Genomic DNA, 21,428 nt, shown 5'->3' on the forward strand with positions numbered 1-21,428 from the left:
TTAGAAAGTATGAAAGTTATGTGTTGATAATATGTTATTAGTATTACACTTTACAAATCTTTAGCTAAAAATTCATACATTTTAATGGTTTTAAATTTTGTAATATTCCATTTTAGTCGTTTTTTGATATCTTTGAACAAAATTGTAGCATGTTAGAATATTAAATTTGTCTAAGATAACTCTTTAAAGACTGATAGGTATTATTGATATATCTTATTAGTTAACTCCATTAAATTCCATGAGTATTTAATTAATTAATATAACTTTTTAAAGACCGATAGGTATTATTGATATATCTCATTAGTTAACTTCATTAAATTAGTAGTATTGACGATTTTAGACCTCTTGAATGTAGTATTATTATTGAATATTATTAAATGATCTATTATTAGGGTTTTATGATTTATACGCCTATTGATTGTATTATTAGTGATAGGGGTTTTTCCCAAACACTTTAACTGTTCATAATTTGTTGACTTAATATATGAGTGATAAAGTTTTTACCCACTTTATTGTATTAATTTATTCTATAAGTTATAATCAACTGTATTCATTTTCAGTGTATATTTATCTTTTGATGAGTGCACATAGTGCCTGAAAATGTCAAAAGGCGAAACCTGGGTCGCAAAAAATGACACAAATGGAATAAAATTCTACTGAATTTAAGTACCTTCGGTCGATAAGATTAATATTAAAAATGCTTACGTTTATTTGCAACGCGAATCGGCGAAAATGTGAATCAATTTTCTAACCAACAGCAAAAACGTCAAAAATGTACGGCAAGCTGAGATCTAAACTCGATTTTGAAAATATATTACGTCTTCAAATTGAATTGATTCGATCGGTGACTTGTGCGTCGTATGTGCCTAATATATCACAAGTTTTTACTATTGGGCCACACGTGGCTGTCGGTGTGAATTTTCGTCACAAACTCACGCGTTTTCTTGAAAAATCTCGATTTTTATAGGAAAGGTCTTCAGATGAGACTTTGATTTATCAAATTTTCCTCATCGCCTTTACGCATATGTTCGCAAAATGCCGTAAATTTTTCGAGGAAAGCATATGAAAACTACCACTTACAGTTTTTTTTTTACAAAATACAATCTAAAAAATCAAGATTTAAAAAGAATTTAAAGGGAAATTTATACAATGTTTGCGTTTCTTATACATAGCGCGTGTAGTTTTGAATTCTGTATTTTCTTTTTATTTTTTCTATTTTCGGTTATACTTATAAACATAAGTTTAAATAATATCAATGAAAAAATATGTAGCGATATAACGCGTCGGCTTATAATTTCATGGGCCTTGAATTCGATTCCTGGGTCTGGTAAATTTAGCCAACACCCATTTCTTGTAAAAATAAAAACCTACATTGGACGCTAAAGACGCACTCAGCGCGTAACGATTAGGTGACAATTCGATATAATTAGCATGCTATTTAAATGCGGTAATTAAAATGTAATTATCTAGTCAGCATGTCGGACATGATCAAACAAAAAAAAATATTTACTATACTATTTTGTCACGTTCACATGTTCTTCAACTTCAATTTTATGTAATCATCATTATTATTAATATAAATACTTTTTTATAAAACATTTCTTTCATTCACAAGATTTGAGAATGTAAAATTCTGTATATTAAATATACATTATTTGAAAACCCGTCAGATATATACAAACTAGAAGAAATCTTTTTTGAAAAAGATACAACACCCGTCGGGACTTGAACTTATAATCACTGGATTTGTTCCAATGTTCTTTAACCAACTAAGCTACAGGTTTCATACATAAATACGACAAATTGAACTGGTATTTCATGACATGAAATGCAAAATATGTACATTTAATATACATTTATTATGTTATACTATAATTATATAATACCTAATAATCTGTACAATTTTTGAAATTTTCACTGGTTACAATTCGTTTGTTTTTGTCTATTTTTTATGTAAAATATATTTAATGTTAATATATTTCTCCAATAAAAAATACATCAAAATAAAATGATTACATTTACAGGCAAAATATTCATAACAAACCATATTAAAAAAAAATTAGCGACCTTTTGCTACCGACTTTACTAATTGGGTGCATTTTATACCTTTATAATATTGAACAAAATCTCTTTGTATGTTATATATATGAAATATGTTTCGTAGGTATTTTGTTGTGTTGTATTTGTATTAGTGTTTCAAAAGTCATCAGTTCATTCAATAATATTATCGAATGAGTAAATAATTCATTGTTATTATGATCTGTATGATATTAATTTGATCACAAGATTTAAAAATGTAACATTCTTCGTATTGAACATAGTTACATAATTATTTTCAAAACACTTTTTAAAAAATATATGGTAACAAATAATAGACACCGAAGTCAGTGTCGTGTTTTTGGCTTCAGAGAGTATTGTTAGAGCCATTAGTTAAAGTTTGTCGCAATTAATTAGATAGAATACCTATAGAATTGTGGTCAATGTGCAAGGGCGCGAAATCCCAGAGGCGCAGGTTCGATTACTGCTGGGTGTCGTATTTTTTTTTAAAAAGATTTTTTCTATTCTCAGAAGTGTTTTCAAAATTATGTATATTTTTACTTTCCCATTATAGTTTACATTGTTTTTAGGCAATAATTCAACTATAGCTAATAATTTAACTCTTATGTATTTAACTATGATTAACAATGATATCTCTTACAGGTGCGATTCGAGGCATAATCCTGGAGCCCCACTCTCGCCATCTGGAGCCGGTGGAGGCGTTCCTCGGGGTGCCTTACGGGGTGGCGGAGCGCCTCCAACCTCCTAGGGCGCCCCCTCCTTGGCGAGGAACAAGGCTGGCCGATTCATTTGGGCCTGTCTGCCCGCAACGGTATCCAGATCTATCGAACAGGTTAGATTCAATGCATGTTGGAAGATTTTTGAAAATTCATTATAATAACATTAAATTTATTAAGTCAATTAAACTGTAGAAAGATCAATAAACCAAATAAAAAAATTAGTTGGCCTAAACATCGTTGTATAATTTACATTGTCGAAGTAGTATTAATTTTACAGCTTGTGTATTTTTTTACATAATAATAATGCACATGATATTTACTTATATGTATGACTGTCACACTATGTGTATGATATAAGCTATCTCTATCTAATACACGTACATTTTCTTGAGTTTGCGTCTTTGTTGCATGATCGCATAAAGAGAACACCCACGTTGCATTCCTTTCATGCGCGCTGCATTTAGTCGCTTAGTCACTTATATCCATTTCACTCACATGCTGACTCACGTAAAATACACATGCTTTATCGAAATAGATACCTGCAAATCCAATATTGGTATTCAAATCGATACACAAGTTTTTTATCTACCCATAAATATTGTTACCCTACACTGATTTGGTTATGATATTATTATTGTTAGCTAAATAGTATAATTATTCAAGATGTTGAAGGATGGCACTGCCACCTCGATTTTTTTCAAGTCTATTGTAGAATTTTGATAATTTAATTTATTGACAATCATACTTGTCTTAACAAATAATGTCATGCAATACTATTTAAAACAATTGACTATAGGAAATTCAGTAATACCATGATCTACCGGGAATCATATTTTTTTAATTCACTTAAATTTTAAAATTATTTAAAAATATTGTTCTCTTATAATATATTCAACTCCCCGCCCATTAAAATATAATATGCGTTCAAAAGTCATATTCTATAAAATTACACAACAAAGATTATGATGAAAAAACTTTTTTCGTGCTTTGAATTGGTCTCAGGTGTAAATAAAAAGTAAATTATGATCGACAATACCTCGTGTCAAAATTCAACAATGGAATTGTATCCTAATAAAGGCGCATTTTAAATAATAAAAGAGAAATAATAATATGCGGATAGAATGGCAATTTATTAGGATGTTTTTTTTTTTAAATATTTCAATAATGTTACGTGTCAAATCTCGTTTGAAAGGAATTATAAAATTGCAACAGACCACGAGTGTACCAATAACCGTAATGAAATAATTACAAAACCACCCAGGCTTGAGGAAATCACATACTTGTAATATAATGTATTGTGACGCCACTGCGAATTGAACATGGAACCCTGGAGTGAGAAGCCAGCACCTTACGTATTTGACTACTCACTACGAGGAAATAATATAATTCCTATTAGGTACAATAAAACGAGGTGAATAGGAACGTTACATATTTAAATCTTAAATGTTTGCAATTTAGCAGTATGGTTTTGTGAATAGGCATGCTCATTATTTTCTCACTATCGATTTTTACCTAAAAGTATGGCTTGTTCTTATTTACCAGATATACGGGGTGAATAGGAACACCAAATAAATATACAGGAAAAACTGCAAATTTTAATAAATAAACATTTATTTTTATATACTACTATACATATTGGAATGGCAATTATTGTACCACTCTGAATCTTTTATTTCGAGAACCGTTCCTATTCTCTACGTTATTCATATTCCCGTCGTTTTACGGTACCCAATTAAAATATAAGACAATATATTATAATTGTTGTCTTGTTCGCATAGTTTAATAAAGATTAAAACCGGGTGCCTTTTCAATGAGTCATTGTTAATTAATCAGTTGAAAGTTTCCATATGAAAGCGTCCTAATCTTTATTAAATTACTTGCATGAAACACCTATGACTGTCTACTATACACTTTGATGTAATTGGTAGGGTATGGAGCTTAGACTATAGATACATCTAGACGCCACCCGTTGCATTGCTAAATGAAGCCGCGTGCCTTGCGTCTGGCTTGTGAGCGAGCGAACGCATTCGTCTACAAATGTTCGAGACCGTAGACCATTTTGCTAGTGCTCACCCAAAATGCTCGCACTAGACGCTCAGAATTAAAATATAATTTTCTATTTTTTTACGTTATATAGTATTTTTAAGCGGTCAAAATGCAACCATTAGATAAAGATATCCATGATTTAAGTTATTTTAAAGAAACACTAGGTCACTGATATTAAAATATATAATAAAATACAAATAAATTATCACGAACATGTATCAACTTACTTATGAAACGTAATACCATCTTCTTGCTTATCAGTACGGCTACCACATTTTAAGACAACACACAGAACCATCTTTTCTACTTAATTAACCAAACATATTTACCACTGACTTTATGTTTAACACAAAAAATATCAATTTTAGCAACACGAGCTTGCAAGTTATCGACGCTATGTGAAGCGTTTCGCCCCGATTTGATGGCGATACTTTTGGAAACTGGCTTGTAGCTAGTAGACCTTTTATCTTACTCTAGCGCGTGTCGCAGAGATTGTAAGGGTGCCGAATACTTACTCACTCGCACTCATGCATCGTTTTTGTTCAGGCCTTGGTATGGAGTATGTTTCGCCGGTCTAATACAGAATTTCGCAAAAATCTTTGTTTTTCAATGTATGTTTGATCTGGATAAAGGATTCGATAGGTTTGGCAAATGGCCAACAACAATTATTATTGTTCTTACCATGTAAAAATTCCATCTTTGTCTTGAAAATAATATGATTATGATAATTTGAAAAACATATAGGTAGTTACCAGGTATGTTGAGTTTTAAACGGTTGGTTTAAATATGATCTACTTATTATGAAGATACATGTTTTATTAATAATTAATTGAAAATGGGACATCCTAAAACATATTAAATATACTATAAAATGTAAATAATAATCTTCACAAAATCATTCATTTAAACAGTTAAATCACTTCGTTAAGAACATTTCAACAAGGATTGTAACTAATCAACCGCCAATTAAATAAGGTTTAATAAAATACTTTGATAATTTTAATATATAGATAGCAAATATATTGTGTAGGTATACATATTTTTCACCTCCTGGTTTTCGTTTAATGAGATTTACACTCCCACCCCCTTCTGCTACCCTCTTACGGGTCTTACCATCCTTGCACAGTGGCTATCCTATTTTGATTTTAAGCAATATACGTACATATTTATAGAAGAATTAAAATATTTCTAGTCTATTTTTAGTGTAAAGTTTTGCTTATGAAGTCATGGGTTTCTTGTAAATTTACATGTTATTTTTTATTGTGAGCTTTGATACAGATCATACATTTATAACATTATATTCAGCAAATAGTTAACATTCATTTCTTGTTAAAAAGTAACTAGACAACTACTGAGATCCAGATCGGAGTGTAAATGCAATGATAAATAATTAATTCTATCAAACAACATACATAATTTAAAAATACTCAGATAAATTATATAACCACAAAAAAAAATCTTTTTGAAAAAAAAAATACGACACTCGGCGCCCATGTTGTCGGCGTCCGATTAAGTTATGTGCATTTTGACAAATTTAATTGCGGCGAGAATAACTAGTAATTTTTACAATACCTACTCTGATGTGCTTTCTAAATTGCGTTAATTTTTAAGTACGAGTAATAAGTACGAGTATTAAGTAAAAAATTGAATAATACTTATCGTCTGTGGGTATTTTACTGAAATTGAATTTACATGTACTGTAATAATTGATAACAGTATTATGTTATTTTATCAGAATTAGTATTATAGGCCTTGATATCGTCTTTCGGATTAATCCAAAACTAGTTTAAATTAGAATTTCTTAATTTAATTATTGAACTATATCACCGTATAATATGTGAGGAAGTAAATAAAGTTAGTCCCACACAAGATGTCATTAGAAGTTCAAGAGTACCTGAATACATCAGTGACTAGATAGTCGTTCACAGTTGTGCGGCGTTTCTATATTTCATTTTAACAAAATATAATACAACCATACATTAATGGAACTTGAATAATAAAACAGTTTTCAAAAGAAATATCAGATATCATGATGTGGAAATAAATAGACATGGGTTAAAATGTTTTTGCCAAAAATAAATTCTTGGTATCTTGATTAATAATTTTATAAGAAACTCATTATTTAAACTGAGGAATGTTATTATAAGGCCTCATAATTAATATTGTAAGGAAATTTGTTGTTTAGTAAAAGATACGTTTACAAAAACTTTCTAGACAAAATCCTAAGAAAATTTTCAAGTGGGACTCATCATTCAGTTTCTGGATGAGTGGTCTTATCTTTAAACTATCGATTCTTTAATGATTTATGCAAAATATTTCTTATATCTACATTATAACTTATGTGTTTTAAATTCCGTCAATCAAGAGACAATCTGCTTTATGATAAATCAAGGTACTATTAACTAGCAAGTAGGAAAGGAAATTATTAATTGAATTCAGGGCTCGAAATGGACCAGAGCATACCGGAGCATCGTTCCGGTTTGTAAAATAGGAAAAACTATTGCTCTGTCTCGTGGAAAAAATAATTTGATGGTCTCAACTAGATAGTCCATATAACTAAAAATCCGACACTCTTTTTTTATAAAATACATATAAAATTAAATAACCATCATAATATTTTTGTAAAATTATCTAGCGCTCCGGTTCGTATAATTTTCCATTTCGAGCGCTGATTGATATATAACACACGTCCGGCGTGAACCAATTTTTTTTATTGTCGGCGTTGAATAATATTTTCTTTTGTTCTTGAAAACAAAAGTATCAAACATTTTTAAATCATGTATGAATTCAGTATTGAATAAAAAAAATATTGTTCAGTTTTGATTTCGCGCATACACGGCCTAGTCAAAAAACTGATTATCTACGAGTTGCGGGCTCAATCCTTTGGGTAGAAAAGAAAATATGTAGGTACCTATATTATTATTTGATCCAGTGCAAGGACCCAATTATATAGACGACTGATTAACAACTGGTCCTTGTAAAAAAATATGTTAATTTCTACTCTGTGGAAAGCATATATAATTATGCTCCACATAATTTATTATTATCTATACTTTTTCCGTTTTAGCAACTAAAATTATTTTTTATGCACACACTGTGTCACATATTAGTTATTTATTAATCATATATTGTTACTAAAATTGAAAGTAACATGATTGTCATTAAATGTAATGTTTATATATTTTTTTAAATATTACCAGGTAGTTATTATTTACAATAAATCCAATGACTATTACACAATTAATCCGTCGATTTGTAGCTTTCTATTAACACGTATGTATTATGTATGTGTACAGGACAGCCGCCCTCACCAGAATGCCAAAGGGTCGCTTCCAGCAGTTGAAGAGGATGCTGCCTCTTCTCACAAACCAAAGCGAGGACTGCCTCAACCTCAACATCTACGTTCCGGGAAGCGGTGAGTCGACAACTACACAATACCATTTAAATTCACAATTAAACAAAGCTTCCGTATTGTCCTCGCGACCATTTTGTACCTGCGAATGGGTTCCAATTTATTTCTGGACTATTTCGAGAATGTTTTTGGAATACGACTAGAGATATTATTTGATAATACATACATTAATTTCGACATAATAGTGTACGAGTTAGAAGCTCACATAATATAAAACAATAAAAATACACTTCGTCGAGTTCTTCTTTGTTGCCTATATCAACACATAATTTCAGAAGGTACAACAAACCATTGATTGGAAAAAAATATCTAGACTAGACGCTGATTTCTCGAAATACGTTTTTTTACATCAATCGATTCTCTATGAAATTTTCGACATTTCTGAATAAATCTAAATGCATAGGATTATATTGAATATAAAAAACAATTATTTTCGTGCCACTTCTTAAGATACTGAGTGACATTTTTTTTCTAATGTATTAAATTTTTCATAACATTGAAATTGGAAAAAATCCCCAAAATTAAATGTAGGTACTTAATTTGAAACACGAAAAATGTTTTTTTTTAATATTTCGATATTACAAAACTAAAATTGAATAAGTATTGTTTGGTAATTTATAAATTTCACTTTCCTGCAACTTTTCTGGTTTGGCGTTTAGGATAGCTTAGAATACTGGAATTAACGTAGTATTCAATATATATTAATCATTCAAATTTACATGATAGAAATTATTTAAAATAAAAATTTTATTGATGTCGATATAGATTTTTAGATATTTTAAAATTCGTCTAATTATAGTATACACACATATGTTCTATTATAGTATACGTTAAAGATGGGAAATAATATTTTATAACTAGGGTTACTCTCATAAAATAATATAAATCATTTTTTAATAAAAAAGTTTCTGAAATTATTTATTCTATTTTATAAAATTTAAAGATTCATATACTCAATTATTATGAAAATTTGCTTAATTAAATAATATAAATTATGTGTATAAATAATTATTGACAGTATTTTCAACAAATAAAATTAGTTTTGATAATAAATTAACGGTATACGTAAACATAGTATATTACATTTAATCAATGACAAGAGTATATAATAATTTATCATATTTCGTCACTTGTACATACATGCAGAAATATGTCCTTTTTTCAAAGAGGAAAAATAAAACAAAGTAGCGGAAGCGATAGTCAGCATTTCCTCAATCATAACCTAGATCAATAGTGTATATTATGATTTGTTTAATTGCGAAAATGTCTTTTGTGAACTACATTTATATAAATAGCAAAGACTATCCATAACTCGAGGCCGTCACTCGACACAGTCAACCGTTATTCACTGGAGTCCAGTCTCGTGGTTCTATTAATCTCTCGATAACATCAGCCTCATCAATTCATCCGTACCCGCGATTATAACATAACTCTATCATCTGTATCATAGTATTTATTTATTTATTTATTCTTGTATCGATAAATAAACTCTCTCTTTGAAACTTTAAAGCGACTACGACTATTCTGTCTCCACACATCATTTTTAGATAAATAAAGATTGATTATGTAATTCAATTAATACTTTTAAAGATATATAATTATAAATATATTGGGTATATTATATTTATGTACCTACATGTTTTGCTATTCTGGCGATATATTATTTTATCCCTAGTAGTACTACACTCGCCCTTAGTGTCTTTGAATAAGACCTACGTCAATGGTCTATCAGTTTCAACAAGTTCTCTGTTTATTATTTTAGTCTTGTTGGCTTACCTACTTATATTTTGACGGACCTAATTGGGTTCTATATTGTAATCAAAAACACTTCCCCTGTTTAATTATTAAACATAGTTACTTTTCCTGTTAAGGTTGTTTGTCTTATCCCATTATAAAACAAACATTATAATTTTCGTAAATGTATCACCTGGATATCTTCAATCTACATATCTCCTAAGCATTGTTTACGTTTAATCTCACATTAATTAGCATATCCTCTTTGCACCTTCCTCGTTCTATGACAGGTGCGACATAATAGTTGCTCTGCTAATATTGTTAGTTATAATATCAAGGTGTTCTTCAATCAAATTGAATTAAGCAGTTTCGGTGTTCAGTTAGTAACCCTACAGCAGTTGCTAAGGAATCCCATTATCCGAAACATTATTATTCAATACACCATTGTCCAAAAATCGAACAAATATTAATATTTACGTACTATGCTAATAATAAAATAAATACATTTTAACTTTTTTATAAAACTGTTTTTTTTTGCTAAAAATAACAATAAAAGTATGTTAATAATAGGTACGTACGTTAAAGTTCCCACCACCACCCGTCATATGTGCACAGCCGTGGATATGCATGGTCGCTTTCTATGACGCTTTAAACGTGTCTGAAAGAAGTGATTTTAAGTCCCGAGGCGGAGCCGCACGGTACTGATGTTGCAACCATGCACCGCAGTGCTTAAGGAAGAAAGTAAAGAAAGATTTTTTTTTTGTTTTTTAGACTGGCTTTGCTGTCCGCTGACATTAAGCGCTTTGTGTACCCGCATACTGAGTGTCACGAATTGAAATGGATGAGTCTACAGAAAAGTCGGGACTATCCCGCTCCCCATACGACGATGCAAATTTCTCGAATGCCACAAAGTTGGCCTCGGTTGCTATCAGATCTCCATGACCAATTGGGCCCGTGTGAGGACTGATTGCAATTCTGGGGTTACGGAATTACCAATTGAATTACTTACTTACTTACTTCACCCTGTGATGTTCTAGTCTTGAGGAATACGGCAAGCACAAGGTAACGCCATTTCCCTCGGTCCATCCTCACGTCTCCCACCATGTAAGATCTGTAGTGCGTAGTAGCACCGCTGTAGGGTGAGGAAAAGGCGACAGTGACAGAATCATTGAGGTTGTACCACAATGATACGGAGTGTCGTACTCTCTGTCAACCACGTAAAGTGTCTCTTCATGATTACGTCAACCATTTTGTAAAGATTCTGCGGAGACATCGATTCTTAAAGCTCAAAAGTCGAGACCTTTGAAGATTGGTAAGATACCATGTTTGGCAGACACAATATAGGAGCTCGGGTAGTACGCACGCGTTGAACAAACCTAAGTCAAGTAAAAAAATAATTAATAATAGCGTGATCGGATTCTTAATTTTCACTACATTTTTTAAATGCGATAAATACTAGTTTATAACGAGGATTACTAAGTAAACGCCAAATCTTTTACACATTTATATTTAGATATATAATGTACATATATTATCATATATTCATTATTCTTGTACAATATTTGTGTCCTTCAAAAAGATCTTAATTCGTCTTATGTAATAATTATTTAATATATTAATTATTAATAAATGTATTAACAAGACTGTCAATTCCCAAAAAACATTTTCTGTTTTCTTGGAAGGTTGAAATAATAATATGGTATACTTAATTATTAGAAGTAACCTAAGACATATAAGATATATTCCCATTTATATTAAATATTAATGAAGTTTGTATCTTAACCTCGTTTATTAAATAATAATATAAATTTAATGGAATCTCGCTGGTGTAATTACGAGTACAATATTTAGTACATAGATACTCATGCGTTACAATTTATTAGTGATCATAACAGGAGCAGGTTGAGTTTGTAATAATTCATTTAGCTCTGTTTACTCGAAGAGAAAGGCTTACACCTACTCACTTATTAAGGTTTTATAATATTATAATACCTACCTACTTAAGTTTAAGCTGGATTGTATAATAAAGTATGTATCACTTACTTGAAATCTAAGCAGATGAATTTTATTATATATGTTATTAGTTATAATATAACATGTTAGCAAACTCGGTTCTAAATATGAAGCGCCTAGTTTCAAAAGTCCCTAAAACGGTTTTTGAAAATTTTTGAGTTAGATATGTATTTAGATGGATATGTTTGTTACCTATATGATGGCCAAAGATTGAGCCGATTGAGAGATTGAAAAAACGCCAAAAACCGTCAATACGTATGATCAAAAATTAGGGTATATTTCAAAACCCGCTAAAATGGTTGGGTGTGCTTTTCAAATATCCCTAAAACGGAAAGCCAAAATACTCTATAGAATGTAACAAATTACAAAATAAATACATAAAGTTCACAAATTTAATAGAAATGATTTTTCTCATTTTTCTCAAAACTACCTTAAACCGTTTTTCTCATCTTTCTCAGAACTACCTAAAGTCGTTTTAGGGGCTTTTAAAACTAGGCGCTTTATATGTAGTTACGTATAAATAAAATGAAAATACGTTAAAACAAAATAATACAGTACAATAAACTACACTGAGTGAGTAAATAGATAAATTTTTTTGAACTATTAATTATAAATCAACGTTAACCTAAACTCATCTCACGTAAGTGAAATATATCAATCCCCGAAGGAACTTGATTGAACAGCTAGTATTGCCGACCAATGGCAGGTTAGTTATTCATCTTGGGAGAATAATATCATCAGTATAGATCTACCATCGTAAGTTGGCGGCCGGTCGAATTTGAAACTAAAATTGTCTATCGAGGATAATTTTGTCACAAACGCCATTTAATTTTACAACATGTTTCTCGAATTATGGATTGCGCTTGCGTTTATCTAACTCTCATGGCGTCAAAATATAAAAAAACATATTATATTTAGTGTTGATACATAAAATATACTTACTTAAAAAATATAAAAAAAAGATCAACAAGTAAAAAAAGCTTTATCCTTCTAAACAAGAAATGTACCTTATACATAATTTTATATTTGATATAGTATTTTATAATCAAACGTGTGTTTGTTGCTAATTTAAGTGTGCTGATTTTCTTGCTCGCAAGATTTTTATTGTTTGTACATTTGTAAATATAAAAAGAGCATTTTAGATTATTAATAAACAAATGTGACCTTATAATATTTGACATTATTCGATAGCTACTTAGCACCAATTAATTTGTAAGTATTTAAAGTAAGCTATATTTTAATATAATCAACAACCAATTATAATGTCTCCACGAAAAAATGAATGCAGACGAAGTGCAATCTAAAAATAACTCAGTAGCGTTTACTGATTGGACGTTATGACAAATTTATTCCAGACTGAGTCAAATGTTTACATTGTCAAACATCAGCGTGCAGAATTCGGGATATATTTTTTTTATTATTGAAAATACAGAAGAAATAAGTATAGTGCATAATGGCAAGTAGTTCTAAAACAGTTTGTGGGAATGCCAGAGACATCATTCTAAAAGTATTGCAGTTCTGCGATGACGAGAAAAGACAAAAGGGATTGATTATTCCTATTGATAACGCGATACAACGGGTAGCGGCCATGACAGACAGAGTTTTATTTTCAGTGTTACCAAGTTGCATTTATATTACAACGCAAGTAATTTCTTCTGTTTTTTTAGTTTTGTTCAAAGTTATGATATAAAAAAACATTAATGTCGGATAGCAATATAAATAAATACTTACTTATTATTTGTGAATGTAAACGGAGTTACAAAATTTAGTATATTAATTAAACTGACATTTACAAGTTCGAATTCCATAATAACGCCTCGTCAGAATTATCGACATGTATCCACAGGAGATTACCACGATTCCATGAATGCTGACGATTTTAAAAAATGGGTAATAGAAAGACTTTTACCCAATTTACCCAAAAACTCAATCGTAGTAGGGGATAATGCATCTTACCATTTGGTGCAGCAGGATAAATGTCCAACAATGGGTAATCGCATAGGTGAAATGAAGAATTGGCTTCTTGAACGTAGAATTCCAGTTGACGAAATGCGAAAAAGCCAACTTTATGAATTAATTTTATCCCACAAAGGTCCAAAGAGATACGTCATTGACGAACCGCTTGCCAGTCATGGTCATACGGTAGTAAGACTCCCACCATATCACTGTGACCTTAATCCGATAGAATTAATCTGGGCCACAATGAAACGGAGGGTTGCTCAAAAAAATGTAGGACAATTGAATAGCAATATATGTGGATTAACGGAAACAGCCTTTGAAAGTATTACCACAGAAGAATGGCAAAATGTGTGTAAGCATGTCATAAAATTGGAAGAGCAATATTACGCCAGAGATGCTATTATGGATACAGAAATGGATGGTTTTATTTTTACCGTAAACGGTCCTGAGAGTGACACAGAATCGGATGATAGTCTATCTGGAATTGAACCATTATAATAGTAGTTATATAATTTCTACATTGTTTGTGTAATTTATAGTTTGTTATCGTGTTTTATTTAAAATTCCATTGATTTTGATACTATTTTACTGTCTTTAGAGTGAATTTAATTTATTTTCGCCTTTTTTATTATATTTTTTCCATGACTAAAATATACACAATACTACTTTATATTTTACAATTTATGATTTTTCCAACTATGCATTTCTTCCTCATGGTTATAAAGAAAGTAACGCGTTTTTATTTTGATTGTGTTTATTTTTTATTTTAATATTTTTGTACATAAATCTACTACCAATAAAAATGTATAAATAACCATTTTTTTGTTAGTTATGGCAACATTCTCAATGTCATACTAGCGCCCTCGCTGAAACGCCAATTTATGATGGTAGATCTACAGTATTAGAACACAGTATATTTTTGTTGTGGCATTCGTCACTACTTTGGGTTTTGCGCCATATATTTGAGCAAATAGTTAACAGGTAATACGTTAAAAATACTTTAGTTATGTATCTCAGAAAATAATTATATTCGTTGATTTAGAGTTGATAGTTGATGATGCTTGATAAAATTTATTGATAGCATAGTTTAAGTAAAAAGATAGGTACTTAGATTACTTTACTAAAAAGACTTCAACTAAAAACTACGTGGTTCCGTTACCATGCCCGCCTACCCTTACCCTGCAGCGGTGATACAAAAACAATATACGCGCTCCAGGTCTAGCATGGCGGGAGGTGCGAGAGTTGGCGATGGACTGAAGGAAGTCGTGCGAACTTGTGCTCGCTCTATGCCTCAATATCATTAATTTATAATTTGTGGTAAACGGCATTTTTGTATTTCAAGCGTAGGTTAATACAAATTTAATGGTAGTTTCTATCTTTTTTAATCAATGCACATAATTACAAATATGTACATACAAACAAAATAAAATTCGTACATCGGCTTTTATTTATTTATTGAATGTATCAGTTCACGTAAATTATTAAACCATTTTTTTCATGTTATGCTTTTGACGGGTTTAAAAGTTATATACTATTACATATTGGGTAAAATTAGATATAATGTGAATGTATTTTTTGTTATTGACGATATTTTAATGAACTGTAATTTGGGCTTGGGTGGGTAAGCTGGACTGGGAAATCTTGAGCACCTTTTGTCCTTGGTGGGCAGAGGAACTCCCTCACTATTGGCGCAAATAGTTACATTTTGACAATAAGTGGTTTTTGGAAATAGATGCCTCATATTATTTGCAAACACTTTACGTTTGTGAATTTGTAACACTTACCTACATATTTTATACATTTTCACTACCCATTGTATTTATTTATACGTGGGTATACAGTTTCATTGTTCATTATTTATTTCTCTCACAAAGGAAATCGAGGCGTGGAAGCTCCGTATGCGGTTCTGGTTTGGGTTCACGGCGAGTCATACGAGTGGGGTTCAGGGAACCCGTACGACGGTTCGGTTCTGGCCTCCCACGGACACGTCATCGTACTCACGCTCAATTTCCGCCTGGGACTATTAGGTAAGAAATAGAGACATTTTCTTTTCATATAGTCTGTATCAAGCTTTTATCATTTCATAATTTCGTTTATGTTGTCAATATAATGTCGCTTCCGTTGTATTAATATTTTTTACGTCGTTATTATACATTTCCTACACCAAAATACGTTACGAAAGAAAAGGATAAAAATAATGTTGTATACTTAGCTGTCAATATTTGGTAAAAGATCACTACCTATAACATGATACAAGTCTGATTAAAAATAACCTCATACTGTTTCTTTTTGTTATAGCAAGTAATGAGAAAAAGCAAATAATCAATATAATCATAAAAGAGTCATCATCATCATCAGCCTGAATCTATCCACTGCTGGATGAAGGCCTCTTCAAGTTGCTTCCACTTCTCTCGGTCCTGTGCATTGCGTTGCCACGTACTTCCGCAGAACTTTATCATTTCATCGATCCAGCGGCCTCTAGGTCTACCTTGTGGACGTTTTGTACTTCTTGGATACCACTGGATGACTATATTTGTCCAACGATTGTCTCTTCTTCGAGCTATGTGTCCAGCCCATCTCCATTTAAGGCTTTTAATAAACTCTATTACATCGCAAACCCTTGTCTGCTTCCTTATCCACTCATTCCTCTTTTTGTCCTTTCGCGTTATGCCCAGCATGCACCTCTCCATACCACGTTGTGCTACTCTAAGTTTCTGGATCTCTCTTTTACTTAGGGTCCATGTTTCACACGCATATGTCATCACGGGAAGCACACACTGGTTGAACACTTTGCGCTTTAGGCACAGTGGAAGGTCACTTTTGAAGACATTATTTAGGCGGCCAAAAGCACTCCAGCCTAGCTTTACTCTGCGAACAATTTCATCAAATATACATCCATCTATAGATACTTGTTGTCCCAGATAGATGTAGCTTTTCACCTGTTCGAGCTGAGTGCCATTGATGAGGATCTCTTTTTGGCCTGCAAAGCAGTTGAACATGACTTTCGTCTTTGTTACATTTATTTTCAAACCTACTTTGTTGCTTACTTCAGCGAGTTCCTGCATTCTGCTTTGGAGGTCTTCTGAGTCTTGCGAGAAAATTACTATGTCATCGGCAAAGCGCAGATGACTCAGGTATTCTCCATTTATGGGGATCCCTTTGTCATTCCAGTCAAGTTGCCTGAATAAGTCTTCAAGGGTAGTTGTAAATAGTTTAGGTGAGATTGTATCACCTTGTCGGACTCCTTTGCTGATAGGAAATCTGCGCGATGGTTTATGGAGATTTACAGATGCTGTTGCGCTACTGTATATATTATTGAAAATATTTATATAGCGTCCAGGGATTCCTTGTTTTCTGAGTGCGTCGAGTATTGAACATTTCTTTATCGAATCAAACGCCTTCTCATAGTCTATAAAACCCATGCATAGTGGCAGTTTGTATTCCTGGTACCGCTCTATGATTTCTCTGACGACTTGGATATGGTCCATAGTGCTGTATCCTCCTCTAAATCCGGCTTGTTCTCTCGGTTGGTTCTCGTCTAGTACATTTTGCAGACGGTTTGAGAGAATTTTTGTGAACGTCTTGTAGAGAATAGGGAGTAGACTTATTGGACGATAATTTGCTAGGTCTTCTCTGTCACCTTTTTTGTAAAGAATGACAATGCTGGCATTTTTCCATACCTCTGGGACATCCTCTTTGCATATGCAGGCTGTGAACAATTGTGCAAGTACTTCATTTGCATCCTTTCCTGCTTTTTTGAGGATATCTATCGTTAAACCGTCTTCCCCGGGGGCTTTCCCACTTTTCATGTAATTTAAAGCATGGGTTACTTCCCAGGATGTAATTTCGGGAGTATAGTCTTCCGAATTTCCATTTCTCTGAAGATCTAAGTCTATAGTCGTATTGTCAGTGTCATCACTGTATAGATCGCTGTAGAACTCTTCAACTCGGCTTAACAAGTGTTCCCAATTTCTGACGATAGAACCATCTTTTGCTTTTAGTGCTGTGATTTGACGTTTTCCTATCGACAAGCATTGCTTGTTTTTGTTTAAACTTCTGCCTGCTTTCACAATTGCTTGTATGAGGTTTACATTGAATTTACGAAGGTCTTCTCTAATCTTCCTTCGGAGGGTTTTGCAAAGTGATGAAAACTCCATATCGTTTTGCGCCTGTCTATCGCTCTTGGTTTTCCTTCTCTGCTCCATAAGATTCAATGTTGCCTTCGAAAGCTTGGTGGAAGGTGTAACTTCTGAGCTTTTTACGCCTGTTTTTTCTGCACATTGTAGAATAATATTCGTTATATCCTCCGCGTTGGATAGGGAAACGGTTTCGTTCTCATCTAAGAAAGCCGATAGTGCATTTTTGAGTTCATTTTGGAATTCAGTATTGTTCTGCAGGTATACGCGAGCATTTGACTTCTTCTGCAGTTTGGATCTTTCTGATTTGACGTTCAATCTTATCTTACATCTCACCATCCGGTGATCACTGCCGGTGTTAAACTGATTGATCACCTTACAGTTTAAAAATGTATATTTTCTGTCAGTGAGGATGTAATCGATTTCGCTGGTCCTTCCTGTCGGGCTTCTCCACGTCCATTTACGTGTAGGTTTATGTTGAAAAAAGGAATTCATGATGTGAAGATTGTTGGTTTCAGCAAACTCCACAAGAATGTCCCCTCTACCATCCCTTGAGCCATGTCCGAAATGTCCGACCGCTACGTCATCTCTTTGGTCATCATATTAGATCATCATCATAAAAGAGTATTTTTTATAATTGATTTGTACCTACTATCAATTCTAATATTCATTTTTTTTATTTGGCATACGTGAATTTATTCAAATAAACCACTGATTAACCAATCATCAAAATATTTTATTCAACATAGGTACTTATAATTGTATGTAATTTTTACAATTTACAGAATATCTTAATTTAAAAAAAATGGCAGTGCGTACTTTCGATCGTCAAAAGAGAGGTTAATACTATGCAATGTATTGTTATTATAAACTTTAAACTATACAAAGAGTTCATACACAGAACAGATAATAAATACAATTTCGATAGACTACATACCAATACAGTAAATTTTAACGCAGGATTTTGAATGTGTGAGTGTCCTACGAAAATGAACCACGCATTATATACGTGCAATAGTGTGTGATACACCAATATTAAATGAGAATCAATGCATAAACCGAAAGTAGTTGTCAGTATTCGATGTATAACGTATTCTTGACAAGTGTTTAAATTTATCCTGTATTCTTCCTGACTCGAGATCGGTTGCTTGCTTCTTCTTACCTGTTAGGTATTTCTGTTCCCATTATTTCTGATTACCCTAGATTGACATTTTGTTATTTTTTTTATAACATCGACATATTTTTATTTAGCACTTAATTTTAATGTTTATTATGACACTTTATTTACTTTTGGTGAGTACATTAAACTAAACAAAAAATACGTATAGGTACATAGTATGTATAGTACTTTATCCAATACATTTTTTTTTCAACAGGATTTCTAAAAACCCGCACTGGAAACCGTCCTGGTGTCTCAGGAGGCAATCTTGCACTAAGGGACCTAGCTCATGCTCTTCGATGGGCTAAAAATAACTTGGCTTCCTTCGGAGGAGATCCAACTAGGCTCACATTATTGGGCCACGGAGTCGGTGCTGCGCTCGCAAATTTATTACTGCTCACGATTGAAGCCAAAGGTAATTACTATATGTTGATAGAAAATTGTTATAATCAAGCCAGATTCAGAAAAGTGTATTATTTTCACGCGTAAAAAAACAAATAGGTATATTTAAATGCTGGATGTGTTTCCATCGCATTCTGTCGCATCGATTTGTCTCAATTCGTTCCTCCTATACACTTGCACATCACCTCTTCCGTGTAAACTGGTGAACGTTTTTTGAATATTTATACTACAGATATGCGGTTATTTATCACACACTGCGTTATGTAAGTAATTTATTTATTCAACAATTTAGTTAGTTAATAATTAAACGTTAAAGATTTATGCAACAATATTGTACTTTATATTTATTTAGGAAAAAAAAATATATTGTGACATGTACTGATTGATTTCCTTAATAATCTGTACTTACCTAATTTTATAAATATTTATTATTATTAATATTAGTAAATTTTTAAGATTCATTTAATAATTTATTTAAATTTATCTGTTTTTATTTAAAAAAATATTTCACAAGATTTAAGAACGCAACATTTGTTGATGTATTGATTGACAACATACATAATTTGAAAACACCTGTGAGAAATTAATATATACTTAAACAATAGTAAAAATCTTTATGAAAAAAATACGACACCCAGCGGGATTCAAACTTGCGCCCCCCCTCAGGATTCACGCCCACGTGCATTGACCACAAAGGTATCTATGTTCTATCTAATTATGATGAAATTACCTGGCGGTTCAATATTATTAAATTATTGTTTTCCGAGGATTTTTTTTAAGATTTTTCTAGGGTGTTTCTGAATATGTATGTTTATTTTTTTATTTTTAATAATGTAATGTAATCATATAAATAGGTTTTTTAAAACGTTTTTATTCTATAAATTTACATACGTACAGACTCTTTATCTACTTGGTGATGCCATTTTAAAAATGAAGATTTAAATTACATTACAATTACATTACAATGTTACAACATTACAATGTCATATTGTATAGTGTAAAGTATCAAGGATACCAAGCCTAGAAGACGTTATGATGAAAATGGCTTATTTATGGGGTTAGATTACATCTTATAATGTGATTTACAGCGTTACAAAATACGTCGTAAAGTGTTAGTCATTGACGATCTTACATTGCCACTAGTTAGGAAGTGAAAATGTATGCAATATGTATGCAATAAAATATATTTTCTATACCTGAAAGTAATTATTGTATAAATCTTCTTAGTTTTGGAAGATATACTATTTTATACTTATCTACTTATTTATATACAAACCCAAATATAACAATTTATAATAATGAATAATTTAATTACATTACACTGAAAAATGTCAGGAGTAAGTATATCAAAAAAAAAATCCGAAAAAATGAGTTGTACTCAAATTCACATTTTTCACTTTCGTGTGGGTACATTAGGCTTTGAAAATTTCTTATAGATAAGTTTTATTTGGGATTATTTCATTTAAACCAATCGAAAGGTTATTAGCTTTGTAATAACTGACTCAAATGCGACCGATGCTAAGTTAATAATAGAGATTATAATATTCAATATTAAATACACACAATATTTAAGTATTGTATATTATTTATTATAGAAAATAAATGATTTTCAAAAACTTTAGATATACTCATTTAAAAAAAATACATTGGGTACTATATAAACATTTAACATTAATGCAAGCAAATTTTACATTTTAATAAAATTATTATTTTCGTTATCTATACTAAAAGTGTGTAGTAAAATACATTTTGCTGGTTTATTTAATCAGTGAAAAGCTTCGTATAAATAT

General features: G+C 31.6%; 1 protein-coding gene across 1 annotated transcript in view; it reads left to right on the forward strand.

Moving 5' to 3' along the window:
- Window positions 1-2,753: 2,753 nt before the first annotated feature.
- Window positions 2,754-21,428, forward strand: part of LOC147066058 (neuroligin-4, X-linked-like) — a 55,384-nt gene continuing 36,709 nt past the window's right edge. The window contains exons 1-4 of the mRNA XM_085955282.1: window positions 2,754-2,890; window positions 8,120-8,238; window positions 15,816-15,968; window positions 19,454-19,651. Of these exons, the coding sequence (XP_085811408.1) occupies window positions 8,139-8,238; window positions 15,816-15,968; window positions 19,454-19,651 (451 nt within the window). The 5' untranslated portion in view covers window positions 2,754-2,890; window positions 8,120-8,138. The remainder of the gene's footprint in view (window positions 2,891-8,119; window positions 8,239-15,815; window positions 15,969-19,453; window positions 19,652-21,428) is intronic.

The sequence above is a fragment of the Rhyacophila brunnea genome, unplaced genomic scaffold, assembly GCF_057557595.1.
Source record: "Rhyacophila brunnea isolate RB1 unplaced genomic scaffold, BYU_Rbru_1.0 scaffold_5, whole genome shotgun sequence".
Lineage (NCBI taxonomy): Eukaryota > Metazoa > Arthropoda > Insecta > Trichoptera > Rhyacophilidae > Rhyacophila > Rhyacophila brunnea.